General features: G+C 30.7%; 1 protein-coding gene across 1 annotated transcript in view; it reads left to right on the forward strand.

Annotated features, from left to right (window-relative positions):
• Positions 1-355: 355 nt before the first annotated feature.
• The window catches only part of LOC145304038 (serine protease 3-like), a 153,410-nt gene continuing 127,589 nt past the window's right edge, over positions 356-26,176 (forward strand). Inside the window, exons 1-7 of the mRNA XM_080145798.1 lie at positions 356-380; positions 3,266-3,338; positions 5,945-6,030; positions 6,865-7,006; positions 7,705-7,872; positions 9,957-10,036; positions 12,036-12,134. Of these exons, the coding sequence (XP_080001924.1) occupies positions 3,266-3,338; positions 5,945-6,030; positions 6,865-7,006; positions 7,705-7,872; positions 9,957-10,036; positions 12,036-12,134 (648 nt within the window). The 5' untranslated portion in view covers positions 356-380. The remainder of the gene's footprint in view (positions 381-3,265; positions 3,339-5,944; positions 6,031-6,864; positions 7,007-7,704; positions 7,873-9,956; positions 10,037-12,035; positions 12,135-26,176) is intronic.

A 26,176-nucleotide genomic window follows, 5' to 3' on the forward strand; every position in this document is an offset into this window, starting at 1 on the left:
CCATCAAAAACTACATATAAACATTTTAAGGCCATCTACAAGATTTCAAGGACTTTTCAAGATAGTTTGTTCTTATTTTAAAAAAAACCCTGTCTTTATTTGTAATAAAATATGCACTCTGTAGGGAGTGCAAAATCCTTCACAAGGGATAGGTTTTAAGCCGTAGTTCTCTGTAGAGGTGAGTAGATTCAAAATTGTTGTTTTAACACCTTTTACATACTCTAATAACTTTGATACTAAGAGCACTTTAATAGCATTTCAGATAGACAGACTTCATAAACTTTGTATTCTTATTGATACTAAATAGAAACACCTGTTAATGCCTATAAATACAACATAATTTAGTAAAGTTTTCGTAGTGATTCATTATCCATCTCAAGGTAACTATTCATTACTAACAAACTATATATATGTGTTTTATTAACCTCAATTTTTGGCCCCTTGCCGGGCTTATTTATTGGACGAGGGTATATCTTACTTTAATTTATTCAGTTTCTGATAGATCTAAAGAGCTAGATGTTTTTGTGTTTCCTTTCTTGAAAAAGAGTAACACAGTCTTCTTTTCTTAGTTTTAAGGTCCTGTTTTTTAAAATACTGTTAAAATACTGTAAGTTTAAAATAATTTGTGGCAGTTGCACGAAATGTATTTAAACTTGAATTTATTGAACTGCATATTTTTCCTGTTCAATAGTTTAAACTACATTTATAGGGTATATTATATCATACAGAATTTGAATTTTCTACCAAGTTTTAAATATATCAAGACTTGAAAATTGTATTCTTGTGATATATGCAATTTATATAGCTGACTTATTTTAACAAAAACAGTATGGCGACTAATTTAGTAGTGATGTTTAATTATTCGTTATTTATTGTAATACAAAATTATATATATTTGATGGTATATTTGTAACTTCTGCTTGAAATCATTTTTTTTTTAAATGCACTTTATGCAACTATACCTTTGTATTTATTATTAACATCAAAAGCTTTGCACAAATTTTAGCACAAATCTAGTTTTTTTGGTGCTTATTTTCAAAAATGCTTTACATTTAATTTTCACTTTCTCAAATTGTAAATAGCAAAATAAATTCAAGTTCTATATAAAAAATCTTGAAACTGTACAGGGTGATTCAAATGAAACTTTGCCCATTTTCTAATACGACTAGAAAGAATACAGAAAAAAACAGAATCATATATCCATATTCTCTTTTGAAAGTGATAAGTGATAAGGATAATATTAATAGATAATATGCCAATTATTGTGTTGACTTTTTAAAAAATCATCTATTTTGTTTCTTTGCATTTTGTGTAAATGTAAAAAACAGCTTTTTTAATATGTAAAGTGAAAAAAGTAACACTGAAGATATTTTTTGTCTTAAGTATGTTCTAAACTAAAATATGAACAACTTTGATAAAAAGATTTCTTCTAAATCATTTAAGGCATGATATTAATTTTGTAAATTAACATTCCATTGCAAAAAACGCGATCTTTGGTTTGTTTAAATGTTCATTTATTTAGCATTTTTCAATAATGTCAAGCGTGGGAAAATTTTTAGAATGTGGGAACCATTTATTTTGATTTAAATGGTACATATGATTTTCATTTAAATTCATTTTTAGGACCCGTGAGAAAATTTTTTTAACGTGAGAACCATTTAATTTTCATTGAATTTCATTTTTTGGAAGTGTGGGAAAAAACGGGAGAAAGAATATGTTTTAGTATAAAGAAATGTTCTATCAGTTTCAAACCTTTTCCATTCGATAGATCATACTGACTTTGGAAAAACTGTCAGACCGATTTTTGAAATTCAATCTGTGAAAAAAGATATTCAAGTTTTAATTTTTTGTTTTAAAAATATTATTTTACATGTATTGACGCCATCTTGGATTATGATAATTTGTTTTTGTTAGAAGATTTTTTTTCTAAAATATTTTTAAAGAATTAACTTTTTACAATAAAAAAATCTTTGAACTTAAATTGACCAATAATTCAAAGATTTTTTCTCTTTGATTTAGAAGATTTTTTATGATTTTTATTTTTAATGTCAAATAAAAACACAACAGTGAAAAAAATGAAAATTAAATGAAAAAACGTTTTATGATTTTATTCAAGAAATTATTTGCTAACATCACCTTTTTGTTGCAATAGAATGTTATTTAAGCAAACAAAATTTAGCATAAATGGATATTTAAATCCCTCGGTATTAAATGATGAGCTAACGCTCGATCATTTAATACCTTGGGATTTAAATATCCATTTATGCTAAATTTTGTTTGCTTAAATAACTCATTGCAAATGTTTGCTAATAACTTGCAAATATGATTTCTGCCGTTTTTCTAATTAACATAGGCGTTTTCTAAAAATACCCCTCTTGTGAAGATTGGATAAAAAAACTTTATGATCAAGATTCCAGAACTGTGTAGGAGAATGAAAAAAATAATTATATGTTCATATTCTCTGTAAAATATATGAATAATTTTTATAAATGGCATTTTTTAATATCTCTTAAAACAACAGTGCATATTAGAGCATTTTGTGCTATAAAGTTGTATTAAAATTTTTATTTACTTGAAAACAACATTATAGCATGGACAACAAAACATAGACGTCCAAGGGGGGGGGGGGTAATGGGGCGATTACCCCCCCCCCTTAAAATTTTTTACCCCCCCCAAAAAAAATAGCTTGGACGTCTATGCAACAAAATATTATAATATTTTCTTTTTGCTCGAATTTAATTGAAATATGATCAAAATATGGTTAAAATTTTGAGCGCGCATAATCTATACCTTCCACCGTTTTGCCATTAGCAGCATATAAAGTTCATAGAATTTTGGAGAAAATCATTACCAGAAAAATTTCACCGTGAATCGCACTAGATCCATGTTTTCTGATGCCTAAAGCTTTTGAAGAAAAAATAAATGAATAAAAATAAATTATTATAAAACGAATTGACCAATTTAAACATTTTAATGGGAAATTGTTCATCATTCTGAAAATACTAAATGTCCAAAAGAATTAAAAGATATTTGACTGGCATTCCTAACCCCCCCCCCCCACACCATCTCCATAAAAATTTTACTCCTATGTCTCCCCTTTTTTAACATTTTTAGGGAGTAATGTTCTCAAAAAGTCTATGTAAACCCTTTTAAAAAAGGTCTATTAAGCCTTGAGTTTTGTTGTTGGACTTATTTTTTGTTTTTGGGGAGAAAATATGATTTAACCATCTAAACAATTTACTTAAAATAATTAAAAAATATTTAGATGGATGTGAAAGTTTTTGCTGTGCTCTTTTGGGCATGTGCTACTTGGCAAATATCAGTCAATGCAAATGAAGGTAATTGTGTAGTAATGTGATCTATTGGTACTTAGAAGGTAGTGGGGACAAAACACCTTATTTAAAAATACCTAATTTAAACAAGGATGACAACATCCATAAAAGCGAAGCACTGAAACGGTAGGACAAACGGACATTAGCACTTGTATAGTGTCTAAACTAAATTATCAGAATATAAAAGTATAAGAGTCGAAGCAAAATTGTAAGTAAATTTGTTGAAAAACTTCTTGATACAGGATAATGTTTATTGAGTTTATGGGCATACTTACATTTTTAGGATTTGATTATAGAGTTGCTTCGCTTAAAATATTGTTCTTTGTTGTCCCAGGAATCAATATACCAAAAATCAGATCAAACGGATAATTAGATCACATAAAAATTTGCTGTTAAAAAATTAGAAAAATCAACATGTTTAAAATGGACATACGGACATTCTGGTAATGATTATAGAGTTGCTACGCTTTCTAAATCGTACCTAACTACTACAGGAATCATCATGCAAAGTTTGAAATCGATAGGACAATTCTAACATGCCTAAATTAACGAATAAAAGCTATCTATCTCGGACGGACGGACGGACGTACGGACGGACGGACCCTTATTATAGAAAAGCTTCGCTTTTAAAAAATGCCTAATTTTATAAATGTCTAAAGTGACAAAACACCTAATTTAAAAATACCTAAATTCTGTAGTTGTAATTAGTAAGTAGCCTTGATTCAGTTGCTAATTAAATATATCTGTGCAATTTAACTCTTAATTATTATTTCCACAATTTCAAATCCCGTTAATTTCTGAAGAATATCATTGTTAAATTGTAAAAGTATGACTAATACATGATCAACATTTATCAAAAAACAATTTTGTCAGGCATCTTGATTTATATACACTGGATCTTTAAATCATTTAGTGGTGAGCCGGATCGGGGTGCGCCAGAGGTGATCCAGATTGGCTCACCTCATATCGATCTTTAAATCAAAATGGCATTGGCGAACCGGCTCTCCAAGTGAATCACCTCTGGCGCACCGGCTACACTCGTTTGGTATAGCCACCGAGGCGGATCGGGGTGGGTTGTATTTAATAAATTGATATTTTTTCAATTAGTTTTATACTGGAACCCAAAGTTTGGATCTACTGCAGTTCACGGTAAAACATTGCTGGTAACGAATAATGGCTAAAATCTATAAATTTTAGAGGCTGCTAGCTGCCAAACGGCTGAACATACAGATCATACCCGCACACCATTTTGAGTAGTATAAGAAGGCCTACAAATAATTTGGAATAGCCAAGAACCAATGATGCACAGGGAAAGCTTCACTGAAGAAAAAACGCGTAAAATAGGCCTTTTTCGCGCATTTCTCTGCACTGCGAGATAATTATGCATTACTGATTTATGGCTATTCCAGATTATTTGTAGGCCTTCTTATGCTGCTTAAAACAGTGTGCGGGCATGATCTGTACGTTCAGCCGATTGGCAGCTAGCAGCCTTTAAAATTCATAGATTTTTGGCAATATTCGTTACCAGCAATATTTTACCGTGAACTGCACTAGATCCCAAAGTTTTATAATGGTACCCAAAGTTTTATACTGGTACCAAAATTTTATACTGATACCCAAAGTTTTATACTGGTACCCAAAGTTTTATACTAGAGCAAAAATGTTATACTGGTACCCAAAGTTTTATACTGGTATCCAAAAATTTATTCTGGTACCCAAAGTTTTATACTGGTACCCAAAGTTTTATACTGCTACCCAAAGTTTTATACTGCTACCCAAAGTTTTATACTGCTACCCAAAGTTTTATACTGCTACCCAAAGTTTTATACTGGTACCCAAAGTTTTAAACTAGTACCCAAAGTTTTTACTGGTACTCAAAATTTTAATCTGGTACCCAAAGTTTTATACTGGTACCCAAATTTTTATACTGGTACCCAAAGTTTTATACAGACAGGTACCATAAGTTTTATACTGGTACCCAAAGTTTTATACTGGTACCCAAATTTTTATACTGGTACCCAAATTTTTATACTAATATCAAAATTTATACTGGGACCCAAAGTTTTATACTGGTACCCAAAGTTTTATACTGGTACCAAAATTTTATGCTGGTACTCAAAGTTTTATACTGGTAATAAAATTTTATACTGGTACCCAAAGTTTTATACTGGTAATAAAATTTTATACTGGGAACCAAAGTTTTACACTGGTACCCAAAGTTTTATACTGGTAATAAAATTTTATACTGGGACCCAAAGTTTTTTACTGGTACCCAAAATTTTATTCTGGTACCCAAAGTTTTATACTGGTACCCAAAGTTTAGTTTATTTATTATTTGGAGATTTTGTTCTTTTGGGGGTGAGCCAAAAAAAAGTATTTAAAGAATGATATTTTATTGAGTGTCACTAGTGATCTTTTAAAGAACAATGTTTTTTAGCAGTGGCTGTGGCTCACCTCCGGCCCACCTCCAGATCACCTTTGGCGCACCCCGATCTGGCTCACCACTAAAATGATTTAAAGATCCAGCTCTGCTTAATCTTATGCAATGGCAAAGAAAAGTATTTTAAATTGGATAAATATAACCTTAATTTAATCTGATAAATGTTTCTTAGGATGTATATATGAAGGAAAACAACTTAAGAAAGGCCCATTTCCCTTTGAAACCCATCCAAATACTGATACAGAAGAAAAATGCAAGGTAATGTCATTTCAATGCTAAAACATTTAATATTAAAAATATCATAGAGCACTTTTTTCAAAATGAATCTTAAATTCTTATGTTATAAGTAATTTTCATAGAATAATGCCTTAAAAATTACGTAAAATATATATAAAGCTTAACAAATTCAGCAAAAAATTTATTCATCAGACAAAAAAGAAAAATTTCTCATTTTGCAAAATCATCTCACCTAGCTTAAGATGATCATGAATTTGTAAACTTTTTTTTACATATATCAAAGATCTATTATAATTTTTAAGAAATAAAAACTTTGAAAAATTTTGTTAAAAATTCATAATTTAAACTTAACACATATAAGGGATCTTGGACAATTTAGCTTCAGACATAAAAGCCTCGGACAAAATAGCCTCAGGACAAAAAAGAGTCTCAGGAAATTTACTTGAGGAAAATAGCCTCAACTGTTAATACATAGGTAGTTTAGAATTTCGTGGATTTTACAAAAAAAAAGTGGTTGGTAGATTTTTTTAGTTTAGTTTTTCATATATTTTGGCAATTTTTAGTTTAGGCTAGGTTTGGTTATATGGCTAGGAGGCTGAGCGCTGTGGCTATGATCAGTAATAACAGGTAATGCTATTTTTCTAAAGAGGCTATTTTGTCCGAGGATATTTTGTTCTACAAGATATTTTGCCCGAGCCTATTTTGTCCAAGACCTCATAAAATCAGTCTCTGAAATGTTGTGGTCCAGACTGTATATCTCTCTGAAATTGGACACTACTGATCATGCTAATGCCACAAGTGCTAAGCTCCTCAGACATTTTTGATTAACTGAATCCAACTAATAACATTGTACAGGATATATGTGATTCTGACCCACTCTGCGTCATTTGGCAATGGCAACCAAAACAAAAGAAATGTTGGATAATTTATCCCGATTTCAAGAGAGATGCAAATTCAGATTTTGGCATCAACAACTGTAAGGACGGAAAGCCGACAGGTAATATAATTTTTCTACATAATTGAGGAGGGTTAGGGTATTCCTCCAAGTAGAGGAGTGTCTATCATGCAAAATTAATACATACTGTAGGACAGATTCCTCCTTAGTTTAACTTTAGATATAGGGATAAGTGATATAGGCTAGTCTTAAATTCATAAATGTCAAGCTTAAGTAAAGATTTTGATAGGCATACTTAATCCTTACATAAAACTCTCATCATAACTTATCTTTGTTAAGATTAGGGATACTTAAACCTGTCAAATAAGTGTTAGGTTAACCTAATCATATACCAAACCTTTCTTATTACATCAACTTACAATAAAAATAGGAATATTTTAAAATCTTTTTTGGCTTATCCTTTGTGTATTTGTTTATTTAAAATTATGTGGATTTAATATTAGATATTTCACAAATGTATTACAGTTCTCTTTATGTTATTTGTAAAAAGATACTTTTTGTATGATTATCATATTTATATTGCCCTTTTTTTCAATGTAGAAGAATTTAAAGAAGATTAATTAATTTTAGTTTTAGAAAATTTAAAATTAAATAGTTAAAAAAATATTTTAAAAATTTTCTGGCAGTTTTTCAGCAGTGTTAGAGCGATGTATCTCTTGCAGGCTTCCTTTAAAGGGCTAAATAGTGCTCACAATTTAATCAAATAACAAATTATGGAAAAATTTCTATCACTATTTTAGAAAATGCTCCAGAATGCAAAGTAGAGAAAGGAAATCGAGAACATAAATTGAAAAACCATTGGCGTATGACAAGGGAAGAATGTATTGCAATATGCAGTGAGGATTCAGATTGTCTTATTTGGCAATATTTTAGAAAAGAGCGTCTATGCCAAATTCACAAGCTTGAAGGTAAGTAATAAATATTTAGATCTAGAACTGTTCATGGTAAAAATGTTGCCTACCAAAAAAAAACCGATTAACTTTACAAGCTGTTAGTGGCCAAGGAGTGCACACTAATGTAAATTATATATTCTGAAAATAAATTGATTAACCAATTTTTAAAAAAAATAATAAGCAAATAATCTTTAAAAATAGATATAAAGAATTTACATTAAATTCACAAGAAAAAAAGAAAATGTCAAATTTAAAGGCATCTTCTGCAGACAGGTGCTCTATATGCAATATTGGCAGGAAGTAATGGGAAAATGGACTTAAATCACAATGGTTTCCATAGTTTATAAACAAGCTTTTTCATTTACTGTGTTCAAGTTGGGTACTTTTATCAAATCCTGATTGGCTGACAATGAACATCAATAACAATTTATTATCATTTACCTATGCTAATGTCGTATGGGTGAGTTGCACCTGGACTGAACAGTCAACTTGTCAACTCAAGGCCAGACTCTTGGTCCTTCACCTCATACCCGTGGTACAGTACATTACAGACAACCAACTCTCTGTGATGCACGACCTTTGTCTGAGAAGTCCTAACTGTGCATGGTAACGAGTTGCGCCTGTTTTGGGCCAAGGCATTCCCCCCACTCTAACTATTTACGTCGCGCATCTGACATAGTAGCAGTGGGAACCATTTTTAACGTCTTTAGTTATGACGCGGTGTCGGACCGAGATTCGAACCTAACACCTTCCCGACGACGAGCGGATGCGCTACGTGTTGAGCCACGGTCGCGGGTATCATTTACCTAACTATATCTCTTAACTATATATAACCATTAGCAACTATATCTCTTAAAGGCTTAAATTATTGGCTTATGACTATTTGATCTAGATTAAGTGAGACTAACTGAAGTTGCTCATTACAATATAAAAATTATTTGTAACATCCAACTAAGTTTTCAATTCAAGAAACATTTTATTGTGAACTGTAACTGATCTGAAATTTAGTCATTGAAAATTATTCAATTTGGATTATATCATTTTGCCGGGAGTAAGGGGGGGACAATAGATCGAATATTCAATTTTTAGGAGTCTCAGACTTTGGGTACTGGCTTAAAGGGAATGTACAAGAATTTAGCAGGTTCTGACTGACTTTAGGTACTAACGCATCATTGCTGCTAACTCACTGAGTTTGATTTTAATAGATTTGATAGTAGACAAGTATCAATGAATTTAATTTTTAGCAAATTTTTCTTTCTCCCAAAAATATCATTTCATAGATGAAAACTTTATTGAGATATTTTTGTAATGAACAATCTAAGAACCCTTAAATTTAATTCTTTTATATAGTGGCTTTTTAAAATTCAGGAATACGGGGTGAATGAGTTCCAGGGACAATTTTTTAGTAATTAATTACAGAATGGTTACATCAGTCTGATGTACTGGTAATCTACTTTTCAAACAAATGCTTTTTTAAAAAGTTTTCTAAATTTGATTAACACACCCTTTACAATTTCCTCAGATTTTCTGGATAAATCTAGATTTCATGGCCTTTCAGCAAAAAACTCTTAAATTGAATTAATTGCCAATTGTCCCCTTCCTTACTCCCTGGGACAATTTTTTGAATAAATCTGGTTTTCATTGCTTTTCAACGAAAACTCTTAAATTGAATTAATTGCCCATTGTCCCTTTCCTTACTCCCTGGGAAAATTGGCAATTAATCTAATTTAAGAGTTTTCGCTGAAAAGCAATGAAAACCAGATGTATCAAAAAAATTTGAAAAAAAATAGTAAAGTGTTCATGGTAATCTAATTTAAAACAAAAATTAGTTCCAAGAAATAAGCATTTACTTGAAAAATATTTTGTCTGCTAGATATTGTGTTACTTTTTTTTTTATTGGTTTTTGTCTGCTAGGATTATAACAAATTAAGTGACAAATGTGCGCTAGTTCCCAAAGTCCCCAAATTCTTGCTAAATCCTTCACAAACACTTTGGGCAGGTGTCCATGGTTTTAGACCCCAAATAATTGAATATCAGTCTCTTGTCCCCTCCCTTACTCCCTGATTATTTTGACTTTTCATATTTATACATATATTTAGTTGATACTACAAAACAATCTCAAGTTGGAATTCATTACTGTAGTTCTAGTACACAAAGTACATGCAGTTCATGCAAGACGGTAAGTGACTTTGATGCTTTTATTTTCTATATGAAGGTTTGGTCATGTAGAGCCACACATTTTAACCCAATAAACTACAAAAATACGACAAAGTAGCTTTTTTTAGATGGCTCTTAAAACTGACAGCAATGATCAAACAAATAAATATACAGCATGACCCGTAAAAAAGTAATTTTGCATTATTAGATCACAATCCTTGATATTCTATTTTATAAAGTAGTAAGGTTTTTTGTCTGTAGCTCAAGATTTCGATAACTACTGATCCGATTGAGTTCTCCAATTTATGGAAGCTTCTTATAGGTCCCTGGATAGTTTTAGGCTATTTAATTTTAATATCCAAGTTGGTTTTAGGCTATTTTCCTACTTTCCATACTCCACTGAATACAGGGCTCTTAGATGCTAGGAGCGCACCCGCTAGTATTTTTAAAAGTAGCATAGGTCATTGTTCTCTTAATATTTTCACACCATAATATATAGAAAAAATTCACATCAATTAATAACAGAGATTTTTAGGGCTAACGCTTTAAAAGAGTAAAATGAGGAAGAAGTAACTTTTAAACCAAAATGATTTTTTAGTATAAAATGATTTTTTTTTATGAAACTTGTATATTATTGATTCCAAAAAAAAATTCGTAATTTTTTCACTTGTAATTAAAGGCATTTTAGAAGCGTGTATACAGCAAAATATACTTTATACTAGAGGCCGCGTTTTAAAATTATCCCGCTATGTGCTAGATTGAATATTAATCTTTTTCTTCCATTGTCCAGTCCAATTCCTGAATATCAACCCCACTACAAAAAAAGTCACTATTCATAAAGATTACTACGACTTTAGTTTCGTTTTTCATCAGGTTTTAAAGATAAATGTCCCTCTCTCACACTTCCCTTTCCTTTCATCTTTTATAAATTTCATTATTCTTATTTAAAACCGTATTTATAATTTTGTCTCTCTTTTTTAAAAATATTTTAGGATCCTAGTATTTTTTTGTTTCAAATTATCGTCCTAAAAGGGTTAAAATGTTTAGTTAAATGTTAAATTTTAGTTTAATTTCTGAACACATTACGGACGCGTCGCTAGTATCACATTATTTTAAAACTAAGTTTTCTTTGATTTACTACTTTATAAATTTAAATTTTCTATTTTATTAATAGAAATTTAATAGTTTTATATAATTCAAATAGCAACATGAAATATGAAAAATGAATTTATTCTTAATAGAGTAAAATAATAGGTCTTATCATTCTGGTCAATGAGAGTTTATTATGGATTATTGGAGCACTATGAGTATTAAACACTCTACTATTGGAAGATTCAAGCTAATTATAGACATTTATTTCCTATACAGATCTGTAATGGATCATAATGCAATAGGGCAAGCCGTTTTATAAAAATCTGTCGAAAATAATTCATATAATTTTGAAATTAGTTACCGGTAATCTAAGTTTCTGACAAAGATAAGGTTATAATATTGTGTATAGGTGACGTAATTTAATATTGTAATTTCTTTTAATTTAACCAATGGAAATCTTTCAAAATTTTCATTGCAAATAAAATGTAATTTTGGAATGCCTTGAACTTTTTTGTTATTGAAGCTGAAGGCTTCAAATTTTGGGTATTGGATCTACTTGTGGCAGTCTTTCAGCAGTTAAAGCGTTGTACTTCTTGCAGGGTTCCTGTAATGACATTAAGTTACCAAGGTATTTAGTCCGATATAGTGATTGAAAGACTATGACACAATGTTAATTGATATGTCTGTTTTTTTCCGGACACCAATGGACATATGAAAATGAGTCTGATTTTTTAAATTGTGCTAAAATATTTAGTCAACCACTATCATTTAAAGTCCAATGGTCTAACACATAATTTTCGCAAAGTGCCTGAGGATTGGACTTTGTTGATTTTAAATCCTGAAGTTCTTTAAATTAGTTAATTGCTTTATTCAATCTAAATATTTTGATGAAATTTAAATACTTAAACTTTCCAATTGTTTAACTTTAGTGTGGTGTACCTGTAAGAGACAATGCTTCAAGAAATGCTTCAATGCTTTCTAGAATAGTAGGAGGAGAACCTGCTACCTGGACCGATTATCCATTTATGGTAAGTTTTTAGAAATACTTTATTTCAGTAAATTTTTTTTCAGGGCTGGGGTATTCCAAACTCGTCCTTAATTTCAATGTTTCCACACACTAAAAAGTGTTAGAAAAACATAAAGATGAAGTTTTCTATATATTTTTTCAATGTTTTCAAAGGTTTTGATGTGATGTTTATTTTCAATGTTTCTCTGGGTTTTTATTCAATGTGTTTCAAAAACATATTAAGAAAACAATCTTTAAACTGAAAAACATAGAGAAAAAAATCCTCTGATGAAAACATCCATAAGAACTTTTAAAATCTAGTCTATTTGAGGCAAGGAAGGGAAAGGGAGGGTAATTTTCCCCAAAAATATTTGAGAGCAGCCGTTAGTGCCTAATAAAAAATGGCGCCATACAGTCAGAACATTAAAAAAGTATTTTTAGCGTCTGCAGCCCATTAATAAAATATTAAAAGATGCATATGTCATTGTTCTCTATCAGTGGCGTGCGAACCGAAGGGGGAATTTGGGGCAATCGCCCCCCCTCCCTAGCGACCAAAACGCCCCCCCCCTGCCCCCCCCCTAAATGTTGAAAAATGCCCCGTTTTAACCCCCCCCTAGTCAACAAAAATGCCCTTTTTTGCCCCCTACCCTACAAAAAGCAAAACTATCCCAGTTTCCAAAAAAAAGATCAAGAAAAACTAAAAAAAAAAATTGTATATTGTTGCCAAACAGACAGTTATTATTCATTTAACCTTACCAAATTTTTTAATTAGTGTAGAAATTTTTCTCTTTTCACTGAACATAACAAACCAGGTAATAGGAAGTATTTTATTTTGTATAATATAAACATTTTACCAAAGAAATTTTGTACATTCTAAATGATGATACACAAAATTACCCCTTATATAGATTACAATAAGTGGATGAAACGTATGGAAACTGAACTTAATTAACCAACCAATCAAAATTCCATTAAATAGGTTAGGTTATAGGCTAGGGAGCCGAGCGCTGCGGCCACGGATGTTCGTTGTCTGGGGTACTTTAATTTTCTAAATTTCAAAAAACTATTTTAGGTTAGGTTATAGGCTAGGGAGCCGAGCGCTGCGGCCATAGATGTTCGTTGTCGGGGGTACTTTAATTTTCTATATTTCAAAAAACTATTTTAGGTTAGGTTAGGTTAGGTTATAGGCTAGGGAGCCGAGCGCTGCGGCCACATATGTTTGTTGAATATTCACGGCGAATATTTTGGTAAACTTCCTGACTAAAGAGTGTTAACTGTAATGACATAACTGTGCAATTTATATTTATATTAGGTGTGTGTCCCATTTAAGTGCGTGAGAGCGAGCACTCGCTCTCCAATTCTATCTTAAGAGGGTGCCAGAATAAGAGTGGCTGTTATTGGTTGGATTTTATTAGCGAATACCAGAGCAGAATGTTCGACTGGAAAGGAGGGAGGGGTGGGAGGGAGGGTATATAAACACGTAGTGACAGCTTGTAAAGTTAGTCTACCTCTGACTGGCTTGTAGTGCGGAACTGAGTTTCTTAACTGGTTGCCATGGTAGACTAATGAGGCAAGGCTCATGTCTCGCTCTTTATATACCCTCCCTCCCTCCCACCCCTCCCTTCCTTCCTGTCCAACCTAATAATAGTTTACTTAAATTATTATTTTGTTGTTGGGGGGGGGGGGGGTACTCAAAATTTTGAAATCGCTAAAAATAATACTAAGAGGAAAATACCAAAAAGAAACAGCGTTGATATTTATCTAAGCCTTTTTCTCAACACTGTATGTCTGTCTAAATGAATAACTATATATGATGTCATATGATCGATTTTAAGGATAAGTAAGATTTTTTTGTGTACATACCCTTACATAAAGACATGTTTTTTTATGGCAATTTTCATTAAAAACCCTTAAAACTAACTACACTCTATATTCCTAACTTGATAAAATACGCCACTCTTGTTGTCTTTAATTGATTTTAGTTCAAAGGGGAAGTAAATATTTTTAGGGGTGCTTTGCGCACCGCCCTAATAAATCCTTGGAAACACCACTTCATGAAAAATTGACATATTTATAAAGTGCCATTTGAAGAGGGTAGGATATGTTGATATAACTTATTAGCTTCTCTATAATTCACTATGGCTGTCAGTTTGTAATGCTAAGGAGAAAATGTGATTTTCTCAACTGCAATTAAAGATAGAAGGCTAAAACTTAAGGTTAACATTCCCATCATTATGGAGTATAATTAACTATTAAAAATTCATGGAGGTCGGACTGCTTTTTCAGGACGTTTTTGGCTTTTTTGTATCTTTCACAATTCCCTCATTGTTTGGTCCAATTTACAAAATTTTTGTAGATAAGGGTATCAAAATCAAATTTTGGGTATAGTCCATTTCGTGGCATTGCCTCTTAAGGGGCGTTTCATAGTATTTTCACAGTAGCTTTTCCCCTTTTTATAGCTCCTGCGGGGCCAATTGCCTAACCCTGCGGGGAAATCATCTGACCTAACTTAACCTAGAATAACATATTAAAAGCTACTGTGAAAATACGATGAAATGCCCCTTAAGAGGCGTTGCCACGAGAGAGACTCTACCCCAAAGTTAAGACAAGAAGATTTAAAGAGCATTTGTTAAAATAAATATTTATTTTAGGTAGAAAAAGTCACAAATCCTTTTTCCTGTGTGTTGTGTGATGACAGTCAAAGTAAATTACATACTGTATGCTCGAAACAACGAGAATTTTTTTTTATATAATAATCCACTTAAAAATCCCCCCCCCCCCCTAGACAAAGTGCTTCCCACGCCACTGTGAATCTCTATAGATTTCCACATAAGAAGGATGACAACATCCATAAAAGCGAAGCACTGAAACGGTACGACAAACGGACATTAACACTTATATAGTGTCACAACTGAATAATCAGAATATAAATGTATAAGAGTCAATGCAAAATTGTAACTTGTAAATATGTTGAAAAACTGCTAGATACAGGATAATGTTTATGGACATACTTACATTTTTAGGACTTGATTATAGAGTTGCTTCGCTTATACAATTATTTTTTGTTTTCCAAGGAATCAACATACCAAACATCAGATCAATCGGATGATTTGATCACATAAAAATTTGTTATTAAAAAAGTAAATAAATCAACATGTTTAAAATGGATGTACGGACATTCCTGTAATGATTATAGAGTTGCTAAGTTTTCTAAATCTTACCTAACTACTAAAGGAATCACCATACAAAGTATGAAATCGATAGGACAATTCTAACATGCCTAAATTAACGAAAAAAGCTATCCATCTGTGACGGACGGACGTACGGACCGACCCTAATTATAGAAAAGCTTTGCTTTTAAAAGGATATGAAAATAAGTTTGGAATAATTGGCTAAGGAAAAAGTAACTTTTTTAGAAAAATATATTTTAAATTAAATTATGTACTTCTTTCACAATTCCAATACTTTTTATAAAACTAATGTAAGATGTTTCCAAGAATTCTTTTTGCTATGGAATAAGTAAATTTTTCTGAATCGAGATGTGTCTTTTCTTTTTGGGTAAAATTCTTGCCTACAAAGAATTTTTCTTCATAATATGATTAAAAGATAATGATAGTAAAACAAGGATGACAACATCCATAAGTAGCGAAGCTCAAAAATTAGGATTGTATATCAGGAAAAAAATACTATAAAGCAGTGTCATATAATAAATATTAATAATGGTAAAATAAGGAAATCATCACACCTTTAAAATCACGCAACCTTATAATCATGAAAACTTAAAAATCTAGGAATCGATCTAGCACCGCAATTAATAGACAAATCTTAATGAAACTTGATGGAAATATGTAGAACACGAGCATACTCAATCCTTGAAAAGGAGTTGAGAAAATCACGAAAACGTAAAATTATAGGAATCGATCTAGCACCCCAAATAACAAACAGACGGACAAAACAATGTATATATTAGATGGGCATATATAGTGGGAATCTTCACTAAAAATTTCAGCTGTCTATCTTAAATAGGAGCCGAGAAAATCACGTTTCCCCCAATTCATTAATTATGGACAGACGGACGGACGGACAGACGGATAGACAGACGGACGGACATTGTGAATTATAGAGTAGCTTCACTACTAACAAGGATGACAACATCCATAAGTAGCGAAGCACAAAAAATTGTGGATGGGAATACGTAGAAGTAGATTTAAAGTGTATTTATTAAAATCAAGAATATATTTATTGGAATAAAACACGAAATCTTGTTTTATTTTGTATGATGAAGACGGTTAAGGTAAATTACATACTAAATAGATGCACATAACAATAGGAAAAAATATTTTGAAACTGTTAATGCAAAAAAAGTTTTAAAATTGGACCAAAAATACCAAAGATATGAGGAAATATGTCAAACATATAAAAATAGCCAAAAACCTGTTGAAAGGCAGTCTGGCCGCCATTTTTTTTTCTTAAAACGCCAGAAATTTGATTTTAATATCTTCAAACGATGGAAAATTTAATTTTGATATCTTTAAAAATTTTTTTTGTAAATTGGACCATAAACACCAAAGATATAAGGAAAATTTGGAAAATATAAAAATAGCCTAAAACCTGCTAAAAAGTAGTCCGACCGCTTTGATGTCTTATAGTTAATTGTACTCCTTAATGATGGGAATGTTGTCAAAAATTTCAGCTCTCTATCTTTTATAGGAGCCGAGAAAATCATGTTTCCCCAATTCATTAATTATGGACAGACGGACGGACAGACGGACGGACGGACATTGTGAATTATAGAGTAGCTTCGCTACTAAAAATAGCTCTTTTGATTTTATATTTATAGTAATTCATTAAAAGTTAAAGATGTAGGATATATCTGTGAAATAACATAAAAACTATGAGGATTCAGCATTAACCAATGACAAAACTAGAAATCTTTAAATTTTAAATATAGTGTTTTCATAAAGTGACTTATTAGTAGCGAAGCTACTCTATAATTCACAGTCATAAGGAAAAAGGATAAGAGGATGAATACTCACCCCCTTTTCATGGTAAATACTACTTCCCCATCTCTAAATTTTTAAAGAAAATCTAGCAGACGAAAATCAAAAGCCGCCCAGGGCTTTTTGTATGTTTATCATAAATAATATTGTGAATAAAAAGAAAAGCGATATTAAGCAAATAGCCGTGGGCGGTCAGAATCAGCTGAATGTTACTTATGAAAAGAATTTCCCTTTTTTTAGAAATTGAAGGATTCATCCTTCATGCAAAAATTTTTTATAAATAAAAATAAAATTTTATTTAATTCTTAATTAAAACATTAAAACGACTATATCTAAACATATGATTTTATTTTTAATTTAAATATTATATTCTAATTATTAAAGCTTTACATATTATTTTTTAATCCTCCCATTTGAAAAGAGGTAGAATAGCAATAAAATTTAGCGCGGCAACAGCGCTGAGTAGGCCTCTGGGCCCACTGCCTATTTTCGTCTTCTAGTTGCTTCGATTCCTCTCTTTTATTTTTTTCTCTATGGGTTTAAGGCTATTTAACTGACCTACTAAAGTTTTCGTTGGGTGACAGTATAACACTAGTCCTCAAAGTTTTATTGTGACGTTCCCTTGTTTGTTGGATTAGTAATTTTTGGGACTTTCATTTTTTTCTGGTTGGTTCATTAAGTTAAGTAGCCAAATGTTCAAACCAGTAATTGTAATCTGCAGAAACATATTTTGTCTCATTCATGCTAATGGGTTATTTTTGTGTATTACTTTTATCTCCCTACCTCCCTCCCAACTTTTATCAATAAATGGAAGAACGAATAACCCTACCCCCCCCCCCCTCCTATAACTCTCGTGTGTCCGTGCTCAATTTTTAAACTCACTTCCTCAACTTTTTTTTTTTTTTTTGGGGGGGGGGGCACTTAAATATTCTTGTAACATGCAAATATGTTGTTTATATATCAAGGACCAATTTTTAAAAGCGAAGATTTTCTGGCGTTATCCTCTTATGCTAGACATGCAAGGGAGCCGAGCGCTGCAGCTAGGCAGGCTAGGGAACCGAGCGCTGCGGCCAGAGTTCATAGTTCGCTGTCGGGGGGGGGGGGGGGGGTAGATATACCACACTTTTCTGGGATCTTGCCAGATCAAGTATCAACTGTGGGGAATACCAAAGGATGACTCCATGCAAAATTTGAGCCGGGTCCGGCCAAAACCGGCCGGGATTTTTATAAAAAACCGTTTTTTTCCGGTTTTTAGGGGGTATCTGTAAATCGAGCCCCCTCCTGGGTACGCCCCAATGATGATTTTTGCTTTAAGGTCTGATCTGAATTCCTCAACACTGGATATGACCCCTAGAGTTGAAAAAATGGTTAAAATCCGGTCTTTTGACCGGTTTCCGGCCATTTCCGGCCCCCCAAAAAAATTTTAAAAATCAAAATTTCATCTAAAATTTAAAAAAAAATGCTTCTAATTCCATTTTTCATTAATAATTTTTCAAAAACCAAAAACCTTAGGTAATGAAGATAATTTTTGCAACTTAAAATGTGAAAAAAGATTGAAAATTGACAAACTTGTGTCAATTTGAAAAATGTTGGTAAATCTTAAAAATTTGACGGATTTATACATACATTAGAATTTAGGTTGACTATGGTCTTTAAGACACACCATATCCAATAAAATTGCAATAAGAAGGTCTAAATGTTTTTCTGAACCAAAATTCTACATACCCTGGCGGTTCCAGGGATATATCATTAAGGCCGTATGGCTGGCCAGAAAGCTTTTAACAGGTGGCCGACTAAAAGCCGGATTTGATAGTCATCAACTGTAAAAAGTAGCGATTTTCGTTTTTTTGGCCAAAACTCATGAGGCCTAGACTTTATATTTGGTGACCCTGGGGTGACGGGTTCAGTGCCCCCCACACCCACGAAGTGGGCATACTTTTGAAAATCACGTTTTTTCAGTTTTTCCCCTTAAAGGAGGGGAAGGAGTCGTTTTAGAGACTTCAAGCATCTCTGTGATGTTGAACAACTCTTTGAGGCAGACATTTCTTTATTTATGTTTCATTCGCCTCCGGCTGACCGTTTAGCCGTTATTTGCCGCCGAAGGCGTGATTTTTGGCGATTTTTGCCGTTTCCGAGGTTTTAATGGACATTTAGGAGGGGAAAGAGTTGTCCAATCAAGTTGATGATGAAGTACATTTTAGTAGGCAATTGCATTGGCTAAATTTCATGTGAAGTAAAATTTTTTGTACCTCTAACCGGTTTTGCTCCAGCTGAATCGATTTACAGATACCCCCTAAAAACCGGAAAAAACCGGTTTTTCATAAAATTCACGGCCGGTTTTGGCCGGATCCGGCTCAAATTTTGCATGGAGTCATCCTTTGATATTCCCAACAGTTGATACTTGACCCAGCAAGATCCCAGAAAAGTGTGGTATATCTAGGGGGGGGGTACTCAAATTTTCAAAGTTGAAAAAAACATTTCTAAGAGGATAATACCGATTTTCTAATATCTATAACAGATAGCGCTTATCGTTTATTTAGGCATGTTAGACTTGTCCCTTCGAATTCAAACTTGGCATGGTGACTTTTGGAATACTTATTCTATTGTAGGATTTAGAAAGCGAAGCATCTCTATAATATTTACTTACTAGCCCACAGCTCACGTTGTTCGCTGGTCTGTAATACTCTTGAGAATATTAAATATCCGTACTGGAAAGGTAGAAGGCTAATGCAATTATTAAGGTATAAAATCCGATCAGTTAAGAATTTGTAGAGAGCCCGATCTTTCAGGGTTATGACAGAAGAATTATTTTATGTTTGCTGACCAATGCACGTCTACTCTAAGTATAATATTGTCTGTCAGTCTATCAGTAATGCTCTTAAATAATTTTCCCAGCTTTTATCAGAGATATTTTTGTGTAAAGATTCACTATGCATCATTACTTTATATGTCAGTCTGTTGTGCACCCTTTTTGCTTTCATTTGCTTTGCCTTTTGTTTTTTAAATTTAAGAGGTTCTATAGTTATGGATGTTATCATCCTTATCTACCTGTTAAATGTTAGTAGCGAAGTCAATTAATTTAAATTTAAAAAGTTTTATTCCACACTTAGTCCGTTATTCCGTCTTAAGTGCTCTGAAATAAAAAGAATTACTGTAGGGGAAATGTTTATTTTCCTTTTCTGCTATTTAATATAGAAGATTTTTTTTTTTTTGAGATCAATGTACTTCTGTCCGCCTATCCGTTGATCAATCAGTACTGCACATAAACACAATTTTATTTTCTGATATAAAAGACTACTAATATTTTGTGTAAAGATTTGTATGACCACTGCACTGATCATCGTTCGTCTGTCTGTCGGTTATGCCGCGTTTTCTTCTTTTTGCTTTTGTGTTTTTACTTTTACAATTTGGAACTTTGTTACTTATGGATATTATCATCCTCTTGATGATTTTTAAACTCAGGGATCTTAGGAAATAATGTTTTATATTTATTTTACATCCCCCATGATGATAAACAAAGGTAAGCCTTCTGTTGATTTAAAAGTTTGAACACTTCTTGTTTAGAACTGACGAAACACTGATTAAGTTTTTTAGTCAAAGTGGTTACTAAACTTTGGTTAACAGTGTAATTTACAGTCATATGTTACCTCCTTCCCTGAGGAAAAGAAATTTTGTAATTGAAATTATCCTTCTTACTCTATAATTCACTCTAAAATATTTGTTTACTCAGCTGCTATAAAAATTAGATGGCTTAAATTTTTAATCAAGATTATAATAGACATTTGTTATTTAAATTGCTTATTGCTTATTTATAATTAAAAATGTCCGTCCGTTCGTCTGTTGGCTAGGATTAGAGGAAAAAGTAATTTTCTCATTTGCTATTCAATGGCTGAAATTTGTGCTAATATTCCCTACATAGCTTGCCAGTATGGACCTTATTTATTGGTCAGTTCGTTCATCCAGTAAGAGGGAAGGAAATGGGTTAAAAGAGTTGTATAGATAGCCCTATCACCATAACGTTAGGATGTCCATATAAAATAACTTTTATTTAAGCTATTAAATGATATATTTACTTAAATTATTTGCTGAAATCTAGATATTTTCTCTTTTAAGTGCAGTTACTCTATATTTCTTAATGTTCTTTAGTAGAATTGATTAATGTTTCTCTTCTCTTTTACGGATTTTGTCATCCTTGTTAATGTTATTAATTATCAGAGATAATTACTCTTTTTAAATATTCTCGCTCTTTGCCTTACAAATTTTATTCTCTTATTCTTCAATTAAATGTTCATTTTTATTATCTCTTCAATTTCTCTCTTCCCCTCTCTCTCATTCCCTCGTTCTCTCTCGGTCTCCCCCCCACCCCCCTTCTCTTTCTATCTCTCTCACTCCCTCTCTTTTTCTCTTTCCTCTCTCTTTCTCTCTTTTCATATACGTTACACATAATGATTCGATTACTACGACTTACGTCTTACGTTAGAATATCTGTTTTAATATATATTTAATCAATAATTATTAGTTTTATATTTACACCCAATGTAACAATACACGATTTAACGTTTTGCTCCATTTTTTTATCATATTTTAAAGATTGAAATCCTTATATTCTTCATTTCAATTTATCGTCCTCAAGGGGTTGAAATGTTTAGTTTAATATCTGACCGCATTACAGGGGTGTCGCATGAATCATTTCATTTTAAAACTAAGTTTTCTTAGATTTACTATATTATAAATTTAAGTTTTCTGTTTTATGAATAGAAATCAAATACTTCAATGTTATTTAAATAGCAACATGAATTAAAAAACTGAGTTTATGATGCTAAAAGTAGAATAATGGGTCTTAACGTTTTGGTCAATGAGAGTTTAATAGGAATTATTGAAGCACTATGAGTTGTATACACAATATGTTTGGAAGATTCGAGCTCGATTATAAACGTTTATTTCCTATATAGATCTGTCATGGATCTTGATGCAATAAAGCAGGCCGTTTTGTACATGTTAAAAATTGGAAGATTTCATTAAATAAAAGTTGTTGCAAATATATTTAGTAAATAATTTTGTTAATACTTATACATTTATATTCTGATTATTCAGTTTTTGAAAACAGACAATCTACAAGAGTTAATGTTTATTTTTACTACCATTTTGTTTATATGGAAGTTGTCATCCTTGTTGATAAAGTTTATTTGCAAGGGTTAACGAGTGTAGAATCTTAGCTTAGAAAACTGAATATTGTTTGTTTTTAATTCCGAGGATCTTTCAGTATAAAGGATAACAGAAGCAATAGTTATAATCCAATGAATATATCATAAATGGGGGTTTAGGTGGATTATATGGTCTAATTCTGTGTAAAATAAGTGAAACAAGAACGATAATATACAAACGTCAAGCAGTATTTAGCCTTAAGTAAATAAGTAGACGATTAAAAAAAGGTATAAAGAACATTAAACTTCAGGATTTTTGAGTCAATTTATGTTTTAAAATTTTATTGAATCATCTTAGATTTAAAGTTTAGTTTATGGTTTTTGGCTTTCATTTTATTAAATTTCTAATAAAGCTTCCTAAATTGACCCTTTAAATTTTATGCATTCTATTAATCAGTCGGAGTGATGTTATGATTTACTGACAGACCTGAGATATTGAGAAGCTATACTTATTAACAATGGGAAGGGGGTAATATTAATTCCTGGGTTTACTTAAAGCAAGCCGGCAAGAAATACAATGCTTTATCTGCTGAAAGACTGCCACAAGTACACTGCATGATAGACTCGAAATAAAGTATTACCAAACTTTACCAATAAACTGTAAACAAATATGATAAATATACAAGCAAAATAACGAGTTAATGTTGAATTTCAATTCCTTCTCATCCCTTCTTAAGCATAAAATGAATTTGAAAATTTTGAAAATAGATTTTAATTTCCTTATAAGGATGTTGTTTTTATATGTCGTCTTTATGACAGGTAAATATTTTATAAATATATTTCTTAAATTATATATAAAAGAAAATATTATACAATAATATCAAATTAAATTAAAAGTATTTCAACTTGTTTTATTTTTTTGGTACTAAACTCATCCCTGACTTGAATGAGAGAAAAAGTTTATTTTGAATCAGATTGCAGAAAGAACATAATAATAAAATACACAATAGTCTCTTTGTGAGTTTAAATTTATAACATTATTTTTTGTTAATGAATTAATGAAAATTATTTTGTTTAAAATTTGACTAAATGACATCTCGTATAATATACTTTACATTACATCTTAAAAATAAATCTGTAAGGTGTATATATATGTTTAGATATCTGTAAACCACCAATTTATGACTATTGATTTTTGATCAGCTGTAGGTTTCAATACTAGATATTTTCTTTAAGTAGCGCAGCTACTCTAAATCTAGAGAATAAATCTAATTTTGCTTAGAATTTACTTTTAGGTGTTTTAAACATTGTAAATTAAAGATTTTATTTTAATAATTAATATTTTACAACAATATCTTCTAAAAACTGTGAGGAAGTTTGATAAAATTACGTTTATTTTGCAAGCTTATTTGAAAATATTTCATTATTTTTATAATTCTGACAAAATAGATTTTCTGTTTAAATAAATAACATAGCCACAAAAAGGTTTAAGTAGTTATTGAAATATTCTATTACTATTCTTGCTAATTAAATATTCGTTAACTATGTTTAATTTGCATTTTTAAAATAGACAAGAAAAATATCCTACTTAAATGCTAATTTTATGAAGTTATCTAAAACCTTTTCCAAAAGTTTGTTTTATAAATCTTTTTTATTTTTCATTGATTTTATTGATTATATAGGTTAAAAATATCAAAAGTATTTTTCAAAGGCTCTAGATAAATTTTGATTAATTTCGATTTTTGATTTTTTTAATTTTTTTAAAAATCTGCAAGAATATGCATGTCTATTCAAAGAATAGATTATATAAAAAAACAAAATTAAACATATTTAGGCTATCAAAAAGAAAAAAATATTCTTTTTTACCATTAAATCGCAAATATTAAAATCATTAGATTTTAAGCTTATTTTGCATGGAAACACATTTTTTCAGTTATTTTTTCTCATCAATGGATCTTAAATGATTATTACTGGAAACTTTTATGAAAATGTTATTATCCAAAACTTCAAATAAAGGAAATAATTGCTGTTTGCAAAAATGTGTGCAAAAAGTTGCCAATATCTCGTTAGAAGGGACTTAATGGATTTGAATTCTTACTGCTTATGAGTTAGTGGACTATAAACTATTAGAAAAGTATCACTTTAAGGTGAAATTTTGAGGGTCAATTTTTTTTCTTTTAAAATTCGCAGTGAGTAGACCTAATACCCCAAATTGGAAGCCTCCAGCTTCAATAACAAAAAAATTAAAAGCATTTCAAAATGACATTTTTAGTTCCATGAAAATTTTCAAAGATTTCCATTTCAAATGGTAAAAAATTCAATATTAAATTACGTTGCCTAGACACATTATTATAAGCATATCTTTGTCATAAACTTAAATTGCCTGTAACTGATTATAATTTTACAATATTAATAAAAACATCATATTTTTTGATTGGCTGGAAATACAACAGTACTCTAAGTACAATGCAGGTTAAACTGAATTTTTTTCAATGATTTTGATTATAAAAATGGTCATTATCATTGAAAAATCTTATAAGTTACAGGCAACCTAAATTTCTGACAAAAATGAGCTTACAATTTTATTTCTAAACAACGTAGTTTAATTTTGAAATTTCTATCATTAGCAATGAAAATCTTTTAAAATTTCTATGTAACTAAAAATGTCATGTTAAAATGTCTGTAACTTTTTTGTTTTTGAAGCTGGAGGCGTTAAATTTGGGGTATTAAGTCTACTTGTGGCTGTCTTACTGCATATTTCTTGCAGGATTCCTTTAAAATCATAATTGCCAAAGAAAGTGTCTTAACTTTATTGATTTTTATTTAGTAAGTAGAAGATGTAAAATGGTCTATAGAATTTAAATATGCAATTGTTTTTTTTTGTAGACCTCTTTATTTGAAGTAATTTAAGTTTAAAAATAAAAAACTAAAACTAAAACACAATGAAAAAAGGTAAAACTTGTCATTATGAACAAACATAGTAAGACCTTTAATTTGACACCTTACTTTTTGAATTTTGTTGAGTAATTATTGAACAAATCAATCTTTTTTAACCTTGGTGAACAAAAACTTTGAACTTAAATATATCATAATACAGGCATAAAAAGTATGTGTTTATATATACCTTTAGAATAAGCAAAATTGAAAGCAAATAAACTATGATAAAAAAAAATTATATGAAAATTGTTTAAATCGTATGAATCATAAATGGTCCTTACAATCAGCAGGTTTAAAATCCCAGTTTTTAAAATATTTTTCACATTTATATTGCATAAAAGAGTAATGAAGATATGGTAATAAATAAAAGTTTTCTCTAAAAAGATATCTCTTTTTTACCATCTACAGTATGACCCTCGAAAAAGTATTTTTAAGCATCTGCAGCCCTTATTTCTCAATGAATTATTAAAAAATGCATATGTCCTTGTTCTCCATAGTATTCCACGTAAGTAGATATAAAAATATTTTTTTTACCTTCATTAACACCGGAGATTTTTAGTGCTAAAGTTTTGAAAAAGTGACTGAGGAAAAAGTAACTTTTAACATGAAACGACTTTTTTAGCAAAATTAAGCTAGAAATCCTTTTATTTTTGTTACTAGCAGAAACTTTCTACAAAAATGAAATAAAAAATTTAGTTTTTGAGTAAAAAGCATTTTTTTACACATTTTTTTTGAGTCTTTTTAGTTTAATGATATTTTGAAAAACTTACTTATTAGGCAAAATTGTTTAAGATTAAAAAACCAAATAAATCTCTATGAATATAGCAGGAAAATTGTTTTTGTTTCACAATCCTAAATTTAATAACAAAAAAGTTATAAAGAAAATAAAAATAAAACATAATGATTTTTTAGTCTAAAAAGCTTAATTTACCCCCTATTAAATAATTGAGATGTCAGAAAAGTAGGCGGAGCAACTGTCATAA

Source organism: Acartia tonsa, chromosome 13 (genome assembly GCF_053477335.1).
Source record: "Acartia tonsa isolate MP-2025a chromosome 13, ASM5347733v1, whole genome shotgun sequence".
NCBI lineage: Eukaryota > Metazoa > Arthropoda > Copepoda > Calanoida > Acartiidae > Acartia > Acartia tonsa.